General features: G+C 43.8%; 1 protein-coding gene across 1 annotated transcript in view; it reads right to left on the reverse strand.

The window, feature by feature from the left end:
- Positions 1-3,798: 3,798 nt before the first annotated feature.
- PRKAR1B (protein kinase cAMP-dependent type I regulatory subunit beta) overlaps positions 3,799-17,162 on the reverse strand; it is a 92,036-nt gene continuing 78,672 nt past the window's right edge. The window contains exons 10-11 of the mRNA XM_042037052.1: positions 6,746-6,827; positions 3,799-6,328 (exon numbers count right to left, since the gene is read on the reverse strand). Coding sequence (XP_041892986.1) covers positions 6,156-6,328; positions 6,746-6,827 — 255 coding nt within the window. The 3' untranslated portion in view covers positions 3,799-6,155. The remainder of the gene's footprint in view (positions 6,329-6,745; positions 6,828-17,162) is intronic.

Here is a 17,162-nt window from a genome sequence, read left to right on the forward strand (position 1 = left end):
GTCTCGCCAAGAGCTGTAGGAACCATGCACAGGGGCACAGCTCCTTCCTCCAGGCACAGCCAAGACAGGGCTTTTCCATCCCCGCAGGAGCTGGTGCTGAGAGATGCAGATTCCCTTCCGGCAGCAATTTCCAGAGTCGCCTTTATGCAAGTTAAACTGTGAACAGTGACACATCTCCCTGCTCCGCACTCCCACAGCACCTCAGCTCCCCAGGCAGGGTGGGGTGAGGAGGAGATGCACCTCCGGGCTGGGACGTCTCAATCAAACAACCCAGAGTCTGCAAGCGCAGCCAACTCCTTCTATCTGGCAAGCGGCTTGAGCTGCCCCTGGTTGACGAGGAGAAACAATCTCTTGTGTTTTTCAGCTGCTGAGTCTGTTCCCTCTCGCTGCTGCAGTGGAAATAAATGGTGGGAGGGTTTAGCCAGCACTAATTCATTGCCACGTTCAATCTGAAGTTGCTGCGACTTTGTGCTTGGCCCACAAACACACAGAGAAAATGAAACCGGATAGAAAATACAACGGATCATCCGATCATTGTAAGCACATGGGAACAAAACAGAGTCACTCTGTAGTGCACATGAATTCCACACATGTGGAGGAATGCAAAGCAGCTATTGTACCCCCACTTTGCAGATCCATTTCAATGTTTTCCCAGTTTATCTGGAAAATACATACTGCATGGTACTGTACGTCGTATTTCACTGCTATGCACCATGATGTCTTCTAATGGAACAATCGCCATGCTTGTAGTCTAAGGGCAATACAAAAGTGCTTTCAAATAATAACAATACATTTTCTGTATAAAGAGGATAGGGAGTAGCCACTTCCCAGAAAGGCTTGATTTCCCTGGAGCCAGCAGTATGAACATCCAGAGCGCCAGTAACAGCAGGCAGTGGTGAGAAATTCCCTACCTCATCATCAGTCTATACATCCTGTTTCCAACTGGCAGCTCTGGGAAGAGCGGAGGCTGTCAGCACCCACCAAGGGTAAGGTGAATGCACCCAGTGAGTCTTGGCAGCACGAGGCTCCATTTATCCCGTCGGGGCTTGGATGGGGGGCACTTCTTTGGCAAAACAACTCTTTCGGCTTTGAACTGAGGCTGTGAGTAGAGGAGCAGCATTCTCACAGCCCAGCTCCCAGAGATCACACAGCAGCACAGCATCTGCCAATTCATTCAGCACTGCTGGCCTGTGCAGCAACATGGCACGCCACTGTTCCACGTTTGGAGGCAGTTTATACTGGAATAGGAGCAGTCTTCTTGGGTAAAATGATTATTTTTTTCCTCCATGAGATCTCACGACTTTTTAAAGAGAACTCTGCACACTTCAAATTGCTGAAGCACAAGAGCATGGGACATGTGCTGCAGCTGGTCTGGGCTGTGGAGGCTCTCTGTGGTACTTGTGCAGAGAATGACTTGAAAACAAGGATTAAAGCACAGCTGGGGAGGGGCTGACACACACAGAAGGGAAAAGTTACCCTTGCACATCTGAGATAGGAGTCAGAGCAGCCCAAGGAGACGCTCATGCTTTGCTTTCCTTGCCCAAAGTGCAGCCTCTTTCCTAAAAACTCAATCCAGATTTTTAGACATCAGAAGAATCACTCTGGTATTGGAGCCCGATCAAGCACAAAAAACATCCTCAGCCTTCAGAAAAATACCAGATGGATGCAGATGCCAACTCCTTTGGCCAGGCAGTGTTTTGAGAGAAAAGGCCAGCTTGTTGTGAGAGTGCTGCATCCCAGATACAACTCTGCAGAGCAGCAAAGAGCCACAGAGAAATCCCTGGAGGAGGAGGAGCATCCAAGCCAACATATTCCCGTAACATCAGATTTTCAAGGCTACACATATGCTCATATCCAAATATGCTCTCCTTCTCCAGAGGGAAGAGGGACCTACAGAAGTGACTCTGGCTGGAAATGCTCTTACGAGTTTCTGAGCAGTCATGTGCACTCGAAGCTCCAGTCAGAGCTGCCAAATCATTGGAAACAAGTGAAAAAAACATGCCTGGCAATGTAAGAGGGGATAATTTGGTCTCTACATAGTGAACTGGTGTTTGGAATATCAGCTGTGAGACTTTAAGCTGGTTGGAGCTCAGTTGCCTACTCTTCAAGGAGGTCATCATGGTATTGCCGATGCACAAGATAATATTCTCTCTGCTCTACAGAAATGGGCACAAAGAACAAACACTTCTTCCATAAATAGGTCAGTGAAAGGATTTATGCACCATTTAAGACTTAAAAGTGAATGGGATGCACACACCTCGTGCAACTTTCACAACAGGAGAAATGTTACCCTTTGTGTGGTGGCTCCACTTCTGAAGGCCACTGACCACAAGACAAAAAACCCAGCAGCCAATAAGCTGGGGTTACTTGGTTCTCCAACAGTTCTTGTTTCCCACCAACACCTGAACAGGTAACATGGTGTTAGACTGTGCTTGCTTGATGATCAAGGAAGGATTTACAGCATTCATGTGGCTCATTGACTTTAGCACCACTCTAAGTGCCACGAAGCAGTGGGAATGCCTGAGCGAGCCGAAGTAATGTGATACACACACCAAAGCCTGGTCAGCCACATGGCCTTGTAAAAACCTGAGGTGCAATTAGTTTCTATTAAAACAAAAAAAAGTCTTTTCTTTTGTCTCAGGAGTCCTGAAATGGCTGTGACACAATTAAAACCAACCCGAAAAAAGAATGACAATGAGGAGTGGTGAGATGTCCTTTTCTGGAGAGTGTGGGCTGGTAATGTCCTTCTGGAAGGACCTCAGAGAGAGTGGTCACTTTTGATTACTACATAATGTGAGTAATTCTCTGGAAAGACCAGTCCTTCCCTCCTGAATCATAGCAAAGGGGGGAAAAATAACACACTGCAAAAAGGGAAAGCTGGACAGCCCTTGGATGTCGGGAGCCGCCCAAGGTTTCTGTGCGGGGGCTACCACAGAGAAGCAGCAAAGAGTGAGCCGCTGGCCCTGCCCTTTGCTCTGGGGCAACAGCTCCAGCTCTGGAGCCAAGCTTGGACCATAACACACCTACTGTTGTGGCCACCCAGAGCTCTGGTAGATAGGATGGCACTAACAGCACACTGAACACCTCCTCACCCAGAAGCCACGCTCTCCAGTTCTTCAACCCATGCCTGCACCCTGATGCATGAGGTACAGGTGGTTCCTTTGGAGGCTCTGCCTTCTCTGAAGTTTGTCCTCAGTGTAGTTCCTGGCCAGCCCACGGCACGAACACAAGCCATGGAAGCAGCACAGTACATCCCTGGTGCCAAAAATGGGGCTGTGCTTCAGTCCCAGGGCAGCCACGCTTCTAAAAATCCATGTGTGGCCAAAAGTTGAGAAGAATGACTGGGACAGATCCCTGGTGTGGTTGGGACCAGGGGCGTTGCCTGTGATGCTGGGGGAAAAGGAGCAGCACTGGTATTTGAGAAGGAAAGAGCCTGCTTTTCCCCAGGTGTACCCCCTGGATGTATGACAGGCTCAGCATCAGTCCTGAGGGTGTCACAGCTGGCACCTGGACAGCAACAGGAAGGTCCCAGAGACACCTTGGGCCTCTATTTATTTATATAGACATATATGGTTACATTTAAACAGATAAATTTTTTTCCTTCATGCTAATCCTCCACAAAACCAGTTTGGTTTCCATTACTATATATAGCACTGGGAATCTTGGTCTATTTTTTGTCCCTTTGCATCTGATTATTTTCAGTAGTGCTCAAAGTCTTGATGATATGCAGATTTTAACTGGAACATGACATCTACTCACACAGACTTCCATTAGCAATAAACCCACAATGGCCACTTATAACGTAGAAGAATTTTATTCATACCATAATCCTGTCCCATCATCCACTGCAAATATTACAATTATCTTCAAAATGTCACTGAATATCATTTTGTTCCACTTAAAGCACAGGAATCCTGGTGTTAGACAGTTACATTTCTCTTGAGACTGCTTATAACAGAACCATAATTCAAACGTATTTTCCATGAGCTGTAAAGGTTTAAAGCAAAGAATCTGCAGTGTGTCTGTGTGCTCGAGTAACTTCTAAACAGTGAGGCTAATACTTGGTGTTTGACAAGAGATGTGTCCTGCATAATATGCGAAACACTCACAATTTTTTTACCAACACAACAGAAATGCAACAGGTAAAAGAACATACTTGAGTGACTGGTAACCTTTAAAAATATTTCTTTTAAAAATTGCACAAGAGAATACAAAAACAGTGCAGCAAATAACCAAGTGCATATACATTGACCTATCTATATAGAATGGGGGTCTGCCTATATAAATGTACGTGATAAAAATTGCAAGGTTGGAAACTGTGAATGGTCATATTTAATAACACATGCAAGAAGCATAACATAATCATCATAAATAGCAGCAACGAATATACACTAACGGGACCACTGAAATTATGCTGAAATAAATTAAGCACCTTTAAGTGATGAGAAGAGCATGAAGCTGAGAAGCTTTTTAGCTCTGTGAGAACCACTGCGGGCAGCTACTGGAATATTGGGCCCTTGGTGGGAGTCAACAGGAAAGTGTCCAATTAGTATCTGTTAATTCCAAAGAAGAAAGCATATTGTGTGTCAGTAGGACTCACTTTAGCCATTTAGCCAAGTTCACCTACACCTCTAGTTTCAAAAAGGAGATTGCTGTCATATTTCACTGCATAACCTTTGGCATGTAAAAGGTACAGAAAGTTTGTATTTAGTCAGAAGAATGTCATTGTAAAGAAGAAATGGAGTTTTGGCCCAACTGAAGAGCAGGCAGTGCTGTTGAGGGTGGCTGAGACGCAGAGCTTTGCTGGTGCTGGCTAACCTATGACACAAGTTTACCTGCAAAGGTAAAGCTTTGTAAAGCATAATCCAAATGATCCCATCCTTGAGGACTGTGAAGATCCTCAGCCTTGAGGGATCTGCATAAAGCTCCATTCAGGAGGAGCCTCATGTATAGGCAGGGCAGCAATGACTGCCAGCAAGGCTGTGAAGCACCTGGAGGGACCTGGGCTCCAGGATCCTGGTGCTCTGTTGCACAATACCTGTCTTTTGGAGGAGAAGCAGCATTTTGAAGCACTTATTTGGCTTTCAGAAAATTTTAAAAAATTCTAAAATTTTGTCATATAGTAGAAGAAAGACATTTGAATTTAATTAAGTGGACCTTATTAAAAACAAGCTGCTGTATTTGTCCCTGAAGTGCACCTGGCACCATCTCTTCAGCATTTCATATAATGTTCAGAGAAGTGGCTGAGGACACTCTGCTGAGTTTTGAAGCCAACTTAATTCAGCAGAGAAGCTCCCACTGGACTTCTAAGGACTCTGATATAAACCCTCATTTGAAAAAAGCTGAGGACAAATAACTTAGGTCCTTAAAGGCTCCATTTGAATTCTTACAAAACACTGTCCCTTGACCTCTTCACCCAGAAGACTGGAGCAGGCTGTTTGCCTGAGCATATCCTACAAAGCAGACTGAAAAGGGTGATACGGAAGAATATGGCCCCTATATCTAAGCCACAAACAAAATCACTCAAAAGCTTTGCTTTTCCCTGGCTTGCTGGAATGATCAAAACCTTCCTCCAACCTTCCCTCTTAAACTGCATCTCATGAATGAGACTGCCACTCATCCCATGGGATTTCAGAACCCTCTCCAGTCTATAACCAGTGAAGTCTTTCAGAAGTGACAGGCAGAGAGAGATCACAGAATCACAGACTGGTTTGGGTTGGGAGGGACCTGAAAGGACATCGAGTCCCAACTCCCTGCCATGGGCAGGGACACCTTTCACATCACTTGATCAAAGAACAAAAGGTGAATAAGACCAGCTTTAAAGATAATAAAGGAAACAGAAATTCATATGCATTTTAAATAGTTGAACCCACAGTTTTAAGCAATATGAACCAACAATAGGTAAAAACCTTGTCTGCAAGCCAAGAGCCCAAAAGAGCCCCAATCTGCCCCAAAGCTAGTCTTATCCAAACAGTTATCCTTCCACTTCCATCATACATGAGATTTGTGCTGACGTCCACTACGAGACATAAACAGAAAAAAATACACATAAAATGCACACTTCTTATTTTTTTTTCTTCATAAAGCTATGGAGCTGCACAGAGCAAATTTTAAGTGCACAAGGTCACACAAAGGCAGCTTTCCAGAGGAATCATTTAGACAGTGAGCGAAATGAAGCTGTTGTATCTCTGAATGTTTCTCTTGAGGATTTCGGAGCAGGGCCCAAGCACTCGTTCGAAGCGGGGCCGGTCCAGCTTCACACACTTGAGGGGTCCACGTGCCACCACCGTGGCCGCCCGGGGCCGGTTGAGCAGCAAGGCTATCTCACCTGGAAACAGGGACAACACGCTGTCACACGCCCTGCTCTCTTTCAGAGGGTGCATATTCCACCATCCAGTCGCTCTGCTTGTAGAACATCTCCCTTTATATATCTCTTGATAGACACTTTACATAATTCTGTTGACAGTACAAATGCATTGCACATGCATAACTCATGCGTGTAAAATGCCTTTGAAAACAAATGCTTTCAGACTGTTTTGCTGATTCTGGATCTGTCTCCCATCAGCTACACGGGTGCAAACCAAGGAATGGATTCAGCTTCCCTGAAATCTGTGAGCATCACTGAGAGCAGCGGCTGACCTACGCATAACCCCTTGCATGTAAGAGTGGAACACTAATTAAGACAATAAGTACTTGACCCAGACGTGCCTGTCTTTCTGAACCATGCTTAGCTGAATTTTCTTACCAAAATAATCTGATGGACCAAGTCTTCCAACTTCAACGTACTCCTCGTTGTCGGACCTGCGCTGCAGGACGGAGGCTGTGCCCTGGGAAGAGAGGGGCAGGCAGTCAGCTGGCTTTGCTCAAACCTGTTCTGATTTAGAAAGTACCCAGTCCTCAGTATTTCCTTTTGCACATCACACTCCTTTCTGGTGTATGAATGAAAGGAATTAAAGGATTAAAAAAAAAAGTCCATCAAAAAATTTCTCTGTTATGAATTGCAGACATATTCAGCTCATAAAGAGGAGAGGAACAGGACAGAACGCAGGAACTCCTCTTTAACTAATGCACATCATGCTTTAATGTAAATGTATGCTTTAATATAATTTTAAAATATGTTCTGGGTGGATGCAGAACCTTACAAGAGACACAGAAAAGATATACATTAAAAGGAATAAAAAGGCAATTTTCCCAGTCACAACACTGGAACATGATTTTTTAAGCTGTAACTAGAGCTTATTCCTTGGTAAAAGGAGTTTTTAGTGCTTGTTGTAACAAAGGGTGATTTTTTTTTTTTTTAGTGGCTTTGTCCGCTCGTGGCCTGTAGTGATCTGGACACCTGCGAGTCAGTCTCTGGAGAGATGGAATGTGCCTTGTCTCCACTACCCTTAATAACTGCTGTACCTGACACGTGCTAATACATGTCAAAACTCAGTTACAATCTATTTAAACCTTCAAAGAGGTTTTACATGCAGAAATATTCTGACCTGGAGGAAATTTTAAATTATTGTGGCATAAAGCTTCTGCAGAGGAACAGAGTAGATATCTGCTTTTCTGGAAAAAAATTACAGTAACATATGAGAATATCTTCTGAGTCTAAACCAAAAGCATAGGGAAAGGCCAAATGTTAACCTATTTTGATTTTAACTGAAAAAATAAACCTCCCTCCAGTGCAGAGTATTTAGTGAACATTCACTGGCTGCAAATATCCTGCAGCCTCCTTCCACCAAAACAAACTTGTTCACCTCCAGGAGGTAAATCTTATTTATTCTGTCAAGTTGCCAAAAAAAAAAATCCTTATCCTTGATATAACTAAATTGTTCCACCAAAGCTGTGGTTTTCCAAGATCTTCCAGTAAATCTGCAAGGGCATGAAAGTGCAGAGATAGTGTGATGAGCGTTGTTATTCACACTTGCTGCAGCTTTCAGAACAGACCCACATTCACAAGCAGCATTCTCAGAAATACCCCACACAGGGAATAATGCCTGCATTGAGCTCTCTCTTGCCAAACTTTGGATCAGGTGCAGCTCACTAAATTGGTGCTGTACTCATTACCTGTGCAATGTAGATGGATTCAGCTTCAGAGTCACTTCCAGCCCCTGTCCTCCTCTCTATCTCCATCTGGAGCCTGGCAAAAACCTCACCCCTTGACCCAAATAGCTGTCTGCAATCCATGTCTCTCCAGTTCCTTTCCTAAAGCCAATTTTTTAAAAAAATCTTTTATTACAGATGTTTTATTACATAAAACAAAAAAAAGTCCCTGAAGTAATCATAGTGACCACCCAGGTCAAGTGAAGAAAGGACTCAATTCCCCACTGCTCACCTTCAGCACGTTGCTATAAAGGTAATCACAATGTCAAGCAATATTGCTTTCATCTCCCCGAGTGTCAGCTTTTATTGTGGTTAATATTTTTCTGACAGGGTCCATGTGATACAGGACTCCAATAAGTCAGCCTTCTGAAGCAATTTCTTCCACTGTTCCACTACAGTCAGCCTTTTTAATCCAAGAAACACCATATCTGCTGGAGAAGGACAGATGTGTCTGGCCTCCACAATAAACACTTGGCTTGGCAGGATAAAGCAATGCATATTCCAGATCCATATTTTTTCCACTCTTGTTTTAACAGTCACATAGGCTTTTCCCGTTGCCCAGTGAGAGCAGGTCTATCACAGAGCAAAACAAGTTTCCTGAAGCCCTGACAGCGAGCACCCAGATGTCAGCTCTGATTACAGTGCTTGGCCCCTCGTTGCACCAGCCACCAGCTCCACAATACATCCTGGAACATTGTCAGAGTGACCTTCACGGGAAGGCTGTCCACCCCGTGAAACAAAGATGTTTTTATAATTGCCTGTCTGTATCACCTTCACTTTGTGTGTCTTATCTCTGGAATCAGCACTATTCTGACTGTGGTAGAGAAGGAGTCCAACTGTAAGCAAACAGTGTAAATGGGGCAAAAATAATACAGAAATAAAATAATAAAGAATAAAATAAAATATTACAGAACAAAATAATACAGTATAAAATACTACAGAAGCAGGCCTTCATTAGCCATATATCTGATAAAGTTGTCATGAATTCAATTTTGACCTCTACCCTTGCCCTCATCCCAAGTTTTGTGGCTGCTTTAAATTTTATTTTACTTGTCACATCCTTCTGATAGAGTTTCTGAGCTTTCTGTCCTTCTTGTGCTTTAGGAAACCCCACCTCCCACAAAGGATAGGACTGAATAAATCCTCTGGGCCCTGTCCCAGGAGGTAAGGGCATTATCTAGCAAGGATTCAGGGACACATCACTCTCACTCCCAAATGCATTTTGTCTCTGTGGGAAAGACTTCTCCTTAAATGACACACAAAACTTGGCAAGATGAATCTCTGAAACAAGCTGCATGATCCTAGATTTGCAGGATCAGGCTGCTTAGTGCTGCTCAACTTAAAATACTGCCGTGTACACTGATACCCATTTCAGCCTCCTACACCACCAAGCAAACCCTACAGAGCACGAGCTCGAAGGCTGTTGAGAAGGTTGACACCATTTAATAAATCAGCCCTTTGTGATGATATTAAACTGAAGGCAGACAGGCATGTCTTTCTGCTAGCAGACACTTGGGAGTGAAATTATGGTCTTTGGGGGATCCAGGAATATTCTCTTTCAGTCACTGGGGAGTGCCTGTATTCCCAGAAACTGATAGCATTAACCTTCTCTGCTTTCCTCCAAGTAAATACGAGCATCCTATTGCAAAAACAACAAGAGTAGGAGTTCTCAAAGCACTGTGCCATCAGCACCTCTCTGCCATCCTCACCCCACGCACCTGCCTGTTCCCTTTGGCACTGCTCTGGAGCAGTGCTGGGAGTGTTTATTCAACTCCTTCAAAATGCTTCAGCAGTTTGTTTTGCAAAAATTTATGCCTTAGATATGGCATGATGATTTAATATATAAAAAATAAATTAGGGTTTATAATCCATGAGCTCCCATCCTCTCCAAAGTAATGAGATTTTGATAGATGTTTCACTTGTAAACTCTCAGACCCTACAGAAAGATGAGGGAGACATTCTACAGCGTGAAGACAATGGCCCATCTGGATCAACACTGGGATTCCCAGGCCTTATCCCACAGAGTCTTAAGGGCACTCATTGCTTCAGGAGCCCTGTTTTTATATTTAGGTATGAATCCTATAGCCAGCAGTTGGCCTAAGGAGCCTGGCTACAAAAGGCAAGTATGATTCATGGTGCTAAAAACTGAAATCCTGTATTTTTTTCCTCTATTCCAGCTTAGTGGATCAGATGGGATCATCCCAGGCAGCACAAGGCAAAATGTGGTAGCCTCTGTTACCCCTTGGTGGGACAGGCAGTGCAGGGTGGGCTTCACCAGGGGCAGGGGGTGCGATGGGAAACCCTGCACTGTTTTAGGAACTTTTTGGTTTAAAAGTCAGTCGTACTGATTGTTTGGTCTTGCTGGTCTAACCACTCATTTTAAAGATATAGCCATCAATAAAACATATAGTGAGGCTCCATTTGGGATAAAGGATAATTATTAAAATGGAGAAGTTATTAAAATTATAAGAAAATAATTCCAGTTTTCATAATCAGGAAGTTACTACTTTATATTTCCAGTTTAATTTCATACTTTTTTTACTTACTGCTTTTTCTAAAAAAGCACAGGTGACTTTTTTTCCCCATGGCTTTGAAATGTGACATTTTTATCCTAGTTTTGAGCTTAGAAAGTTTTTGTAGCCTATTTTATTTTCCTCTTCACCACCCAGCACAAAGGGCAGTGCAGTGTGTGGAATGAGAGATGGAAAGGTCAGGCTGATCCATCTGCAGTTGCCATTAACTCCATCAATGGCAGCTCTGAACATACCTTTGCTCTTTCTCACTTTGTTAATCCGCACACTCCATAATTCACACGTTCAAAAGATAAGTTTCCCCTCACTCCACAGCCACACAAACCCTCATTAATGTGTTGCTATTAAATCTTTGCACAGTTACTACAAAAGGCGAAGGAAGGGGCTGTGCAGTGGCACAAAATGCTGCTGCTCCCACGGCGAAGCAGAGGGACTGGATGGAGCTGCAGCAGATCTGAAATGAATTCAAAGATCTGTCACACAGTGTGATTCTGGGAGGATTTCATTTAATTGCAGGCAAGATGAGGTTTGTGGAAGTAATATATTTTATTAGATCAACAAGCAGAGCTAGAAAAAGAGAGGAGAGCTCTTGGGCACATGTCTGTCTTCCAGGTATATCTAATAAAATCCACCATTCACCTCTCTACAAACACTGTCTGGGCCATGTTCTTACACTGTAACAGCTACAACCATATTAAGTTGCACCTTATTTAATCATATCTGCTTCCTAGAGCACCTCCAAATCATTAACTTAATTTAAAGAGAGCCAAAAGCTCAAAATGCTACAAAATTCCTGGAAATTCCCGGGAGCTGGAATTAGCTGATATTTAAGGTCCCTTCCAAGCCATACCATTCTGTGATTCTATGAAATACTGATTTCCTTGTGAATCTGGGAGATCTTTCAGCCAATGCTTCACCCTCCACTTTAAAAAAGGGTCATACAAATCAGCTCTGTTGTCTGATGTGAAACCTCAAACAACTTTGGTCCCGTTTGGAAAACTCTCCTCTCATGGCTATCCCTCCTGATGCGCCAGTTGTGATGGTGGGACCAGGCTGCCAGAGCAGCTCCAGGTTTGCACTGCCTGGAAGAGTGGTGGCTGTTTGCTTTGCTTATCTCCAGCAAGTCAGTTCTTTTCTGCATCCATTAGGATCCACTACAAATACAGCACAAGGCAGTGCCCAAGGTAATGAGCTGCTGAGAGCTTTTGAGAACAAATATGCAACATTTTACACATCCAGCTTTTTTAATTTGGCTGTGACTCAGTACATTTGGAGTTGCACTGATTTCAGGGGACCTTCAGGAAGCCAGCACCTTGGGAATGGGGTTAGGATTAATAATGCAAGGTCAGAGAAGCTCTAAAGGCAATGTTAGAGTAACGAGCTGTGCACCCTGACACCCATCCAGCCTCCTTAAGAGAGCTGTGCTGCCAAAAGCACCTTTACACTGGCAGTGATCATCACTACATTGTCAATATAACATTAATCTTATTGGCCATCATTCTCAACAGCACATCACATTTTAGCAAAGATGGAAAGCACCTGTCACTGCCCAGCTGGCAGAGGTCCTGGACATCGTCTCTACAGCCGTAACTGATATCAAACAACCTGCAGTTTGCTGTGTGTTTTATATCACACCTGCATCAGACTGCCCTACATATGCCTGAACTCCCAGCTCTTTGCTATTCAGACATGTTTATATTAGTTTAGGACTACTGGTTTAGGAATAACACCCAGACCCGGGAGAGAGGAACAAAGCTGTCTAGAGCAGTCACCAAAATAGCCACAAACATTAGGGTACTTTTAAAAATGACAATCAATCATAAGCCAAGTGTAGCTTAAAACAGCAGAAAGAACTAAGCCACAGGGCATTTCCTAGGGATATACAGGAGGCCAGGGTTAAGGCCCAGACATGACTACACCCAGCCCATCATTAATCACCAGGAAATGCCTTTGTCTTGATCGTTCAGTATTTAAAATCATAGATGTCTGACACGGGAAGACCTTTTCAGTCATTTTGTTCATCCTCCTATTACAGTACCTTGGACAATCTTTCCATTCAATGTTTCTTTGATACAGCCTGCATTAAACCTGTGCTGTACCTATGTATTCTTCTTGAAGTGAAATAAATGTTGTTATTAAGTGGAAGAAGTCAAGATTCAGACAGACAGAGACCAGTAAATACAGTGAAAAGCCAAAAGAAATTGCACCAAGTGCAATTTGCTTTGTGCATGGAGACCCCTGCAATACTCAGGTGAAATAAAGTGGGTTTTGCACAAAGAAGAAAAAATTGGGGTTTTTTTTTGTTGTTGTTGTTAAGCCTTTCCTGTTGAAAGACTTTACAGGAGCAAAACTTTAAGTTTGATAATATATTGACTTCAACTTGTTGCCCTTGAGCCACAGCAGCAGAGCTAACATCTGGCTAGACCACACAGGTGTCCAGTAGGAGCATATCCACACGTTGGGGGTCTCACAACTTCATCACCACCATCATCATCCCCCATCATCAGACAGAGGGACACCACAGCCCCAGCACCATGGTAGTCCCACACTTCTTCAAACCACCAGTTGCCAACTGGGAGTGGGAATCCTGGGAGCAAGGGGATGGTGACAGAGGAATAAGGATGCCAGCTCTGAGCCATGGGAGGAACCCCTTGCCTGGGGTGTGATCCTCCTTGGCTGGTTGTCCTGGCTCCATGCCCAGAAAGCTGGGAAGCAGTTGCACCACAGCCTTTGGGGTTCCTCTGCATTTTTATCTTTACCCCATTCTGGGATTTTGGTCGCCCCTTCCATTACACATTCAGTCACCTGTTGCAGGGGTAACAAGAAGCAGAGCTACTCAGTAAAGGTGGGCTCAGATGTTGGTTTTAATGAATCATCTCAGGGATACTTGGCCTTGACTAATCAGTAGCTTCTGTGGGAAAACAACTGAATTAATATTCATCCTGGTGCCAGATTTTAAAGACCGTCTGTGCCAAGCGCTGTGGATTATTGGCAACAAGGCCCTGTTTTTCTCCCTCAGACATGTCAGCGTACAAAGCAATAAAAGTCACAAAGGAAAAAAAATGTTGCATTTTAGAGATTCTTTCTTTCTACAAAGCTAGCCATTATCTTGACTCTCTCTGAAGCCAGGAAACGTCCACTGAGTCAACATAAAAGTGACTTTATAATGGGTTATTCATCAACTGTTCATATTTGTGTCTGACCTGACAGGGCTCATCTCCTGGAAGCAGAGAGCTACCACCTACAGCCAGGGCAGGGGTGAATGTATGGCAGAGAAAACACGAAAACAGTGCTGAACCTCCCTCACCCTGCCCGCAAAATCCTTTCTGGTGAAAATCGTTTTTAGCTGTTAATGCTGTTTTATGGCCCAATTACTCCTACCACCATCTGCTTCTTTGTGAAAACATTCTGTAGATGCTGAAGTAACCAGACCAAGCAAAAGGCTGAGACAGACATTGTCATTAAAGTCTCATAACTAATGCTGTGACCAGGGCTGGGAGAGCAGCTGTGGCCAGCGAGGGCAGCAGCTTCTGAGCAAGAAATAAAACTTGGAGTAAACTGGAGGAAGGAGAGCAGAGAGTTTATCACAGAGATCAGGAAAATCCCCCATGGAAAGCTCTCTTTGAGTCCTTTCAGTTGGTGGATCTTATGTGCTCAAAGGACCAAATTCTGAAATTCAGAAGGGAAAAACCTCACAAACTCAAAGTTGCCTCATTCTGGAGCACACTGAGAAGGGGTCTTGCATGCTCCAGAAAATCCACACTGCACAGCTAATGAAGGAGCCCTAAGGGCAGCAAAGCTGCAGTCAACTCAATGATATCTTTGCAGAGGAGGGACAAAAGCTATTCCACTAAGGGACAGCTTTAACGTGATCCAGAGAAAGGGATGAACTCCAGCAGGGATTGGGAAATTCTCAATTTCCCTTCCTCTAGGTTGAGCACCACCACATTTCAGGTCTTGTTTACACTGCAGTGTTTTTGCTTGAAGACAGAGAAGCTCTCCTCAAGACAGAGCTCCCAGCTCCTGACAGAGCAGATGCCTTTAATTTCAGTTCAGATTTAATGTGCCTGGGGCCATAAAGCTCTTGTTCACATTGACTCAGTGCTTTGAATAAGGGCTTGTGAGCTCAGGCTCCAGTGCCAGAGGAGCTTATGGGGATCCTGAAAACCTTGAGGGGTAAACAGCCTGTGCTGCTCTCCTTACTCCCATGGAGAGGCTTTTCATTACCTGTGAACCTCCAATGCTTTTGCAGACTGCCCTGGTAGGAAGACACTACTGGGAAGGACTAAAGAGCACCAACCATACCCTAAAGCTGGTATTAGCTCAGGAAAAAGCCACAGGATGCTTTCAACATGGAGAAAATCTTGCACACTGATTTTTATGCAAATTCAAATGGGGCATGCATATATTAAGAAGGAAACTGCCAGTTACTAATTTTGGGGTTTACTTCTCCACACACCAAATGAGTTCCCTGATTTCCACATATCCCATAGCGGTACAGGCCCAGGGTGTGTCTGTCATTCCAGCACAAACTCAAATTTTATGGGTTTACAAATCAGATGTTTTAATTTACAGCTGAATGAGACTGGAGACTCCTACACAAGTTGTCATGTCAAAAGTGAACCGGGGATACATTGCTTTTATGCTGGGTATAGCATGTGTGAAAGAGGCTGGGAAAAACTACTTCCAAGCCTTTGGGAGCAGTGTGGCTACACTGCATCCTCCTGGGAGCTGTGCTTCGAGACCTAAGTTTATCAATATCCCAAAGACACAGAGGATCCCAGGAGGTCCTGTGTGTACCTCATGGTGCTGACATAAGCAATGTCCTCATTCCCAGTGTCCTGGAAGACCACCAGCACATCACTCCTCAGCTGCCATTTCAGCCCTCAGGGACTGCTGATAGCATCATTCCTGGGACAGCTTTCATGTTAGAGCTAAGGATCAGCAGTACTAGGGCTGCTTTCCAAAAGAAGAGAAACCCTTTGAACTATGTAGCCAAAGACACTGCAAATATTCCTTTCGCCAGTAAATAATCTTGGATTTTTATTATTTGCCAACCTGTGATTTATGAAAGAGAACTTTCTACAAAAACAAGGGAAGAAATCAACAAATTTCTGCCAGCAATACAAAGTGCAAGTGACTTCCATGTAACCTGCAGTAGAAAATAACACCCATCATTTCTGGGTGTTAACCAGAACCTAAAGGAATAAAGGTGGTCCATTAATGGTGGGATGCTGGCCATAGGCTCCCACTGTTTCTCTGCCTTAGACCTTCCATAAGCAAAATCGCCAAGGTTCAGACCTTCAAAGTGTCTAATTCCCATCGATTGTTTTCAGCAGGAATGAAGAACTATCCCAATTCTTGTGCCCTGTGCTTCAAATCACACCATGCAACACGGAGGTTGCTTCCCACATCTCATCACAAGGTGTGGTGAGGATAAAAATCCTGTGACCTTCATGAGATGTTCATGGTATGAAGGAATGAGCTGGCTAAAAGGTTACAAGTACTATAGACCACAATAATTACAACTCTTAAAATTATTTATTTATAAAGTTATTTATCTCAAACTATTTGGAGAGCCAATCCAGGTGAAAACTCTTTTCCATCACAAATGATTGGCTGTGTACATTGCTTTTACGCTGTTTTCCTTTCCATCAGACCTCTTTTTCAAAAAGATTCATTTTCCTAATATAAAAGCTATCTGACATTAATGGTCTAGCAGAAGGATGAAGCAAGAGGACTTAATTCTGGTTGTGGACTCAAGACTGAGTCATGACTGGGTTTGACAGTATTTTATTAACTGTACATTTTCAAACGATTATATCTTATTCTCCACTCTCTGGGTTCATAGCAACTCACGGAATTTACATACAGTTGTCCTGGTTTCTGCCACAAATGAGGAACAAAATCTGCAAAGCTCTAAAATAGACTAGAAATAGTGGCTAATCTAAAGTTTCACAAAACTGGTAGGAAAATGCTCCATCGTACATCACTTCTGAGGTTTCAGGTTTTTCAGAATTCACCAGAGGTGACTGCACTGCAGTGGTTGTTAGTGGGGCTGGAGACAGAGCTGGAAGGAAAGGCCAAAAGCTGCAGTCCCTGACAGGTCCTCCATGGCTGGTGGGAGGAGGAAAGGGAGCAGCCATTTGCTTCCTATGAAACATTATCCCATGGATATGCAGCCTGACCCACTGCCCATGGAAGTCTAAGTTAAACTGAGTTTAACAAGAGCTGGACTTAGCTGACATTTTAGCCCCTTTGACTCAGCAAAATACTTCACCTCTATCCCCAGTCATGATGGGACCCAATCACACACCCAACTTTCCATCTTTGACGTCAGCTGGCCATTAAAAATGGATCCTGAACGCAGAAGAACTCTGTGGCAGGGCCAGTGGAAATGCTGCTGCTCCAGCACAACTGGGTGATATCAAGAAAATCGAACATCCCCTTCCTGTAAGAGCTCTGTGGGAAACAATGTCTGTGCAGTTAAAAATAAGCAGAGTACAGAGCCCTGGTGCCTGCTGGCTCTGTTTATTCAGG

Source organism: Corvus kubaryi, unplaced genomic scaffold (genome assembly GCF_017639235.1).
Source record: "Corvus kubaryi isolate FWS band 111438036 unplaced genomic scaffold, C.kubaryi_AGA036_p1.0 37387, whole genome shotgun sequence".
In the NCBI taxonomy this organism is placed as follows: domain Eukaryota; kingdom Metazoa; phylum Chordata; class Aves; order Passeriformes; family Corvidae; genus Corvus; species Corvus kubaryi.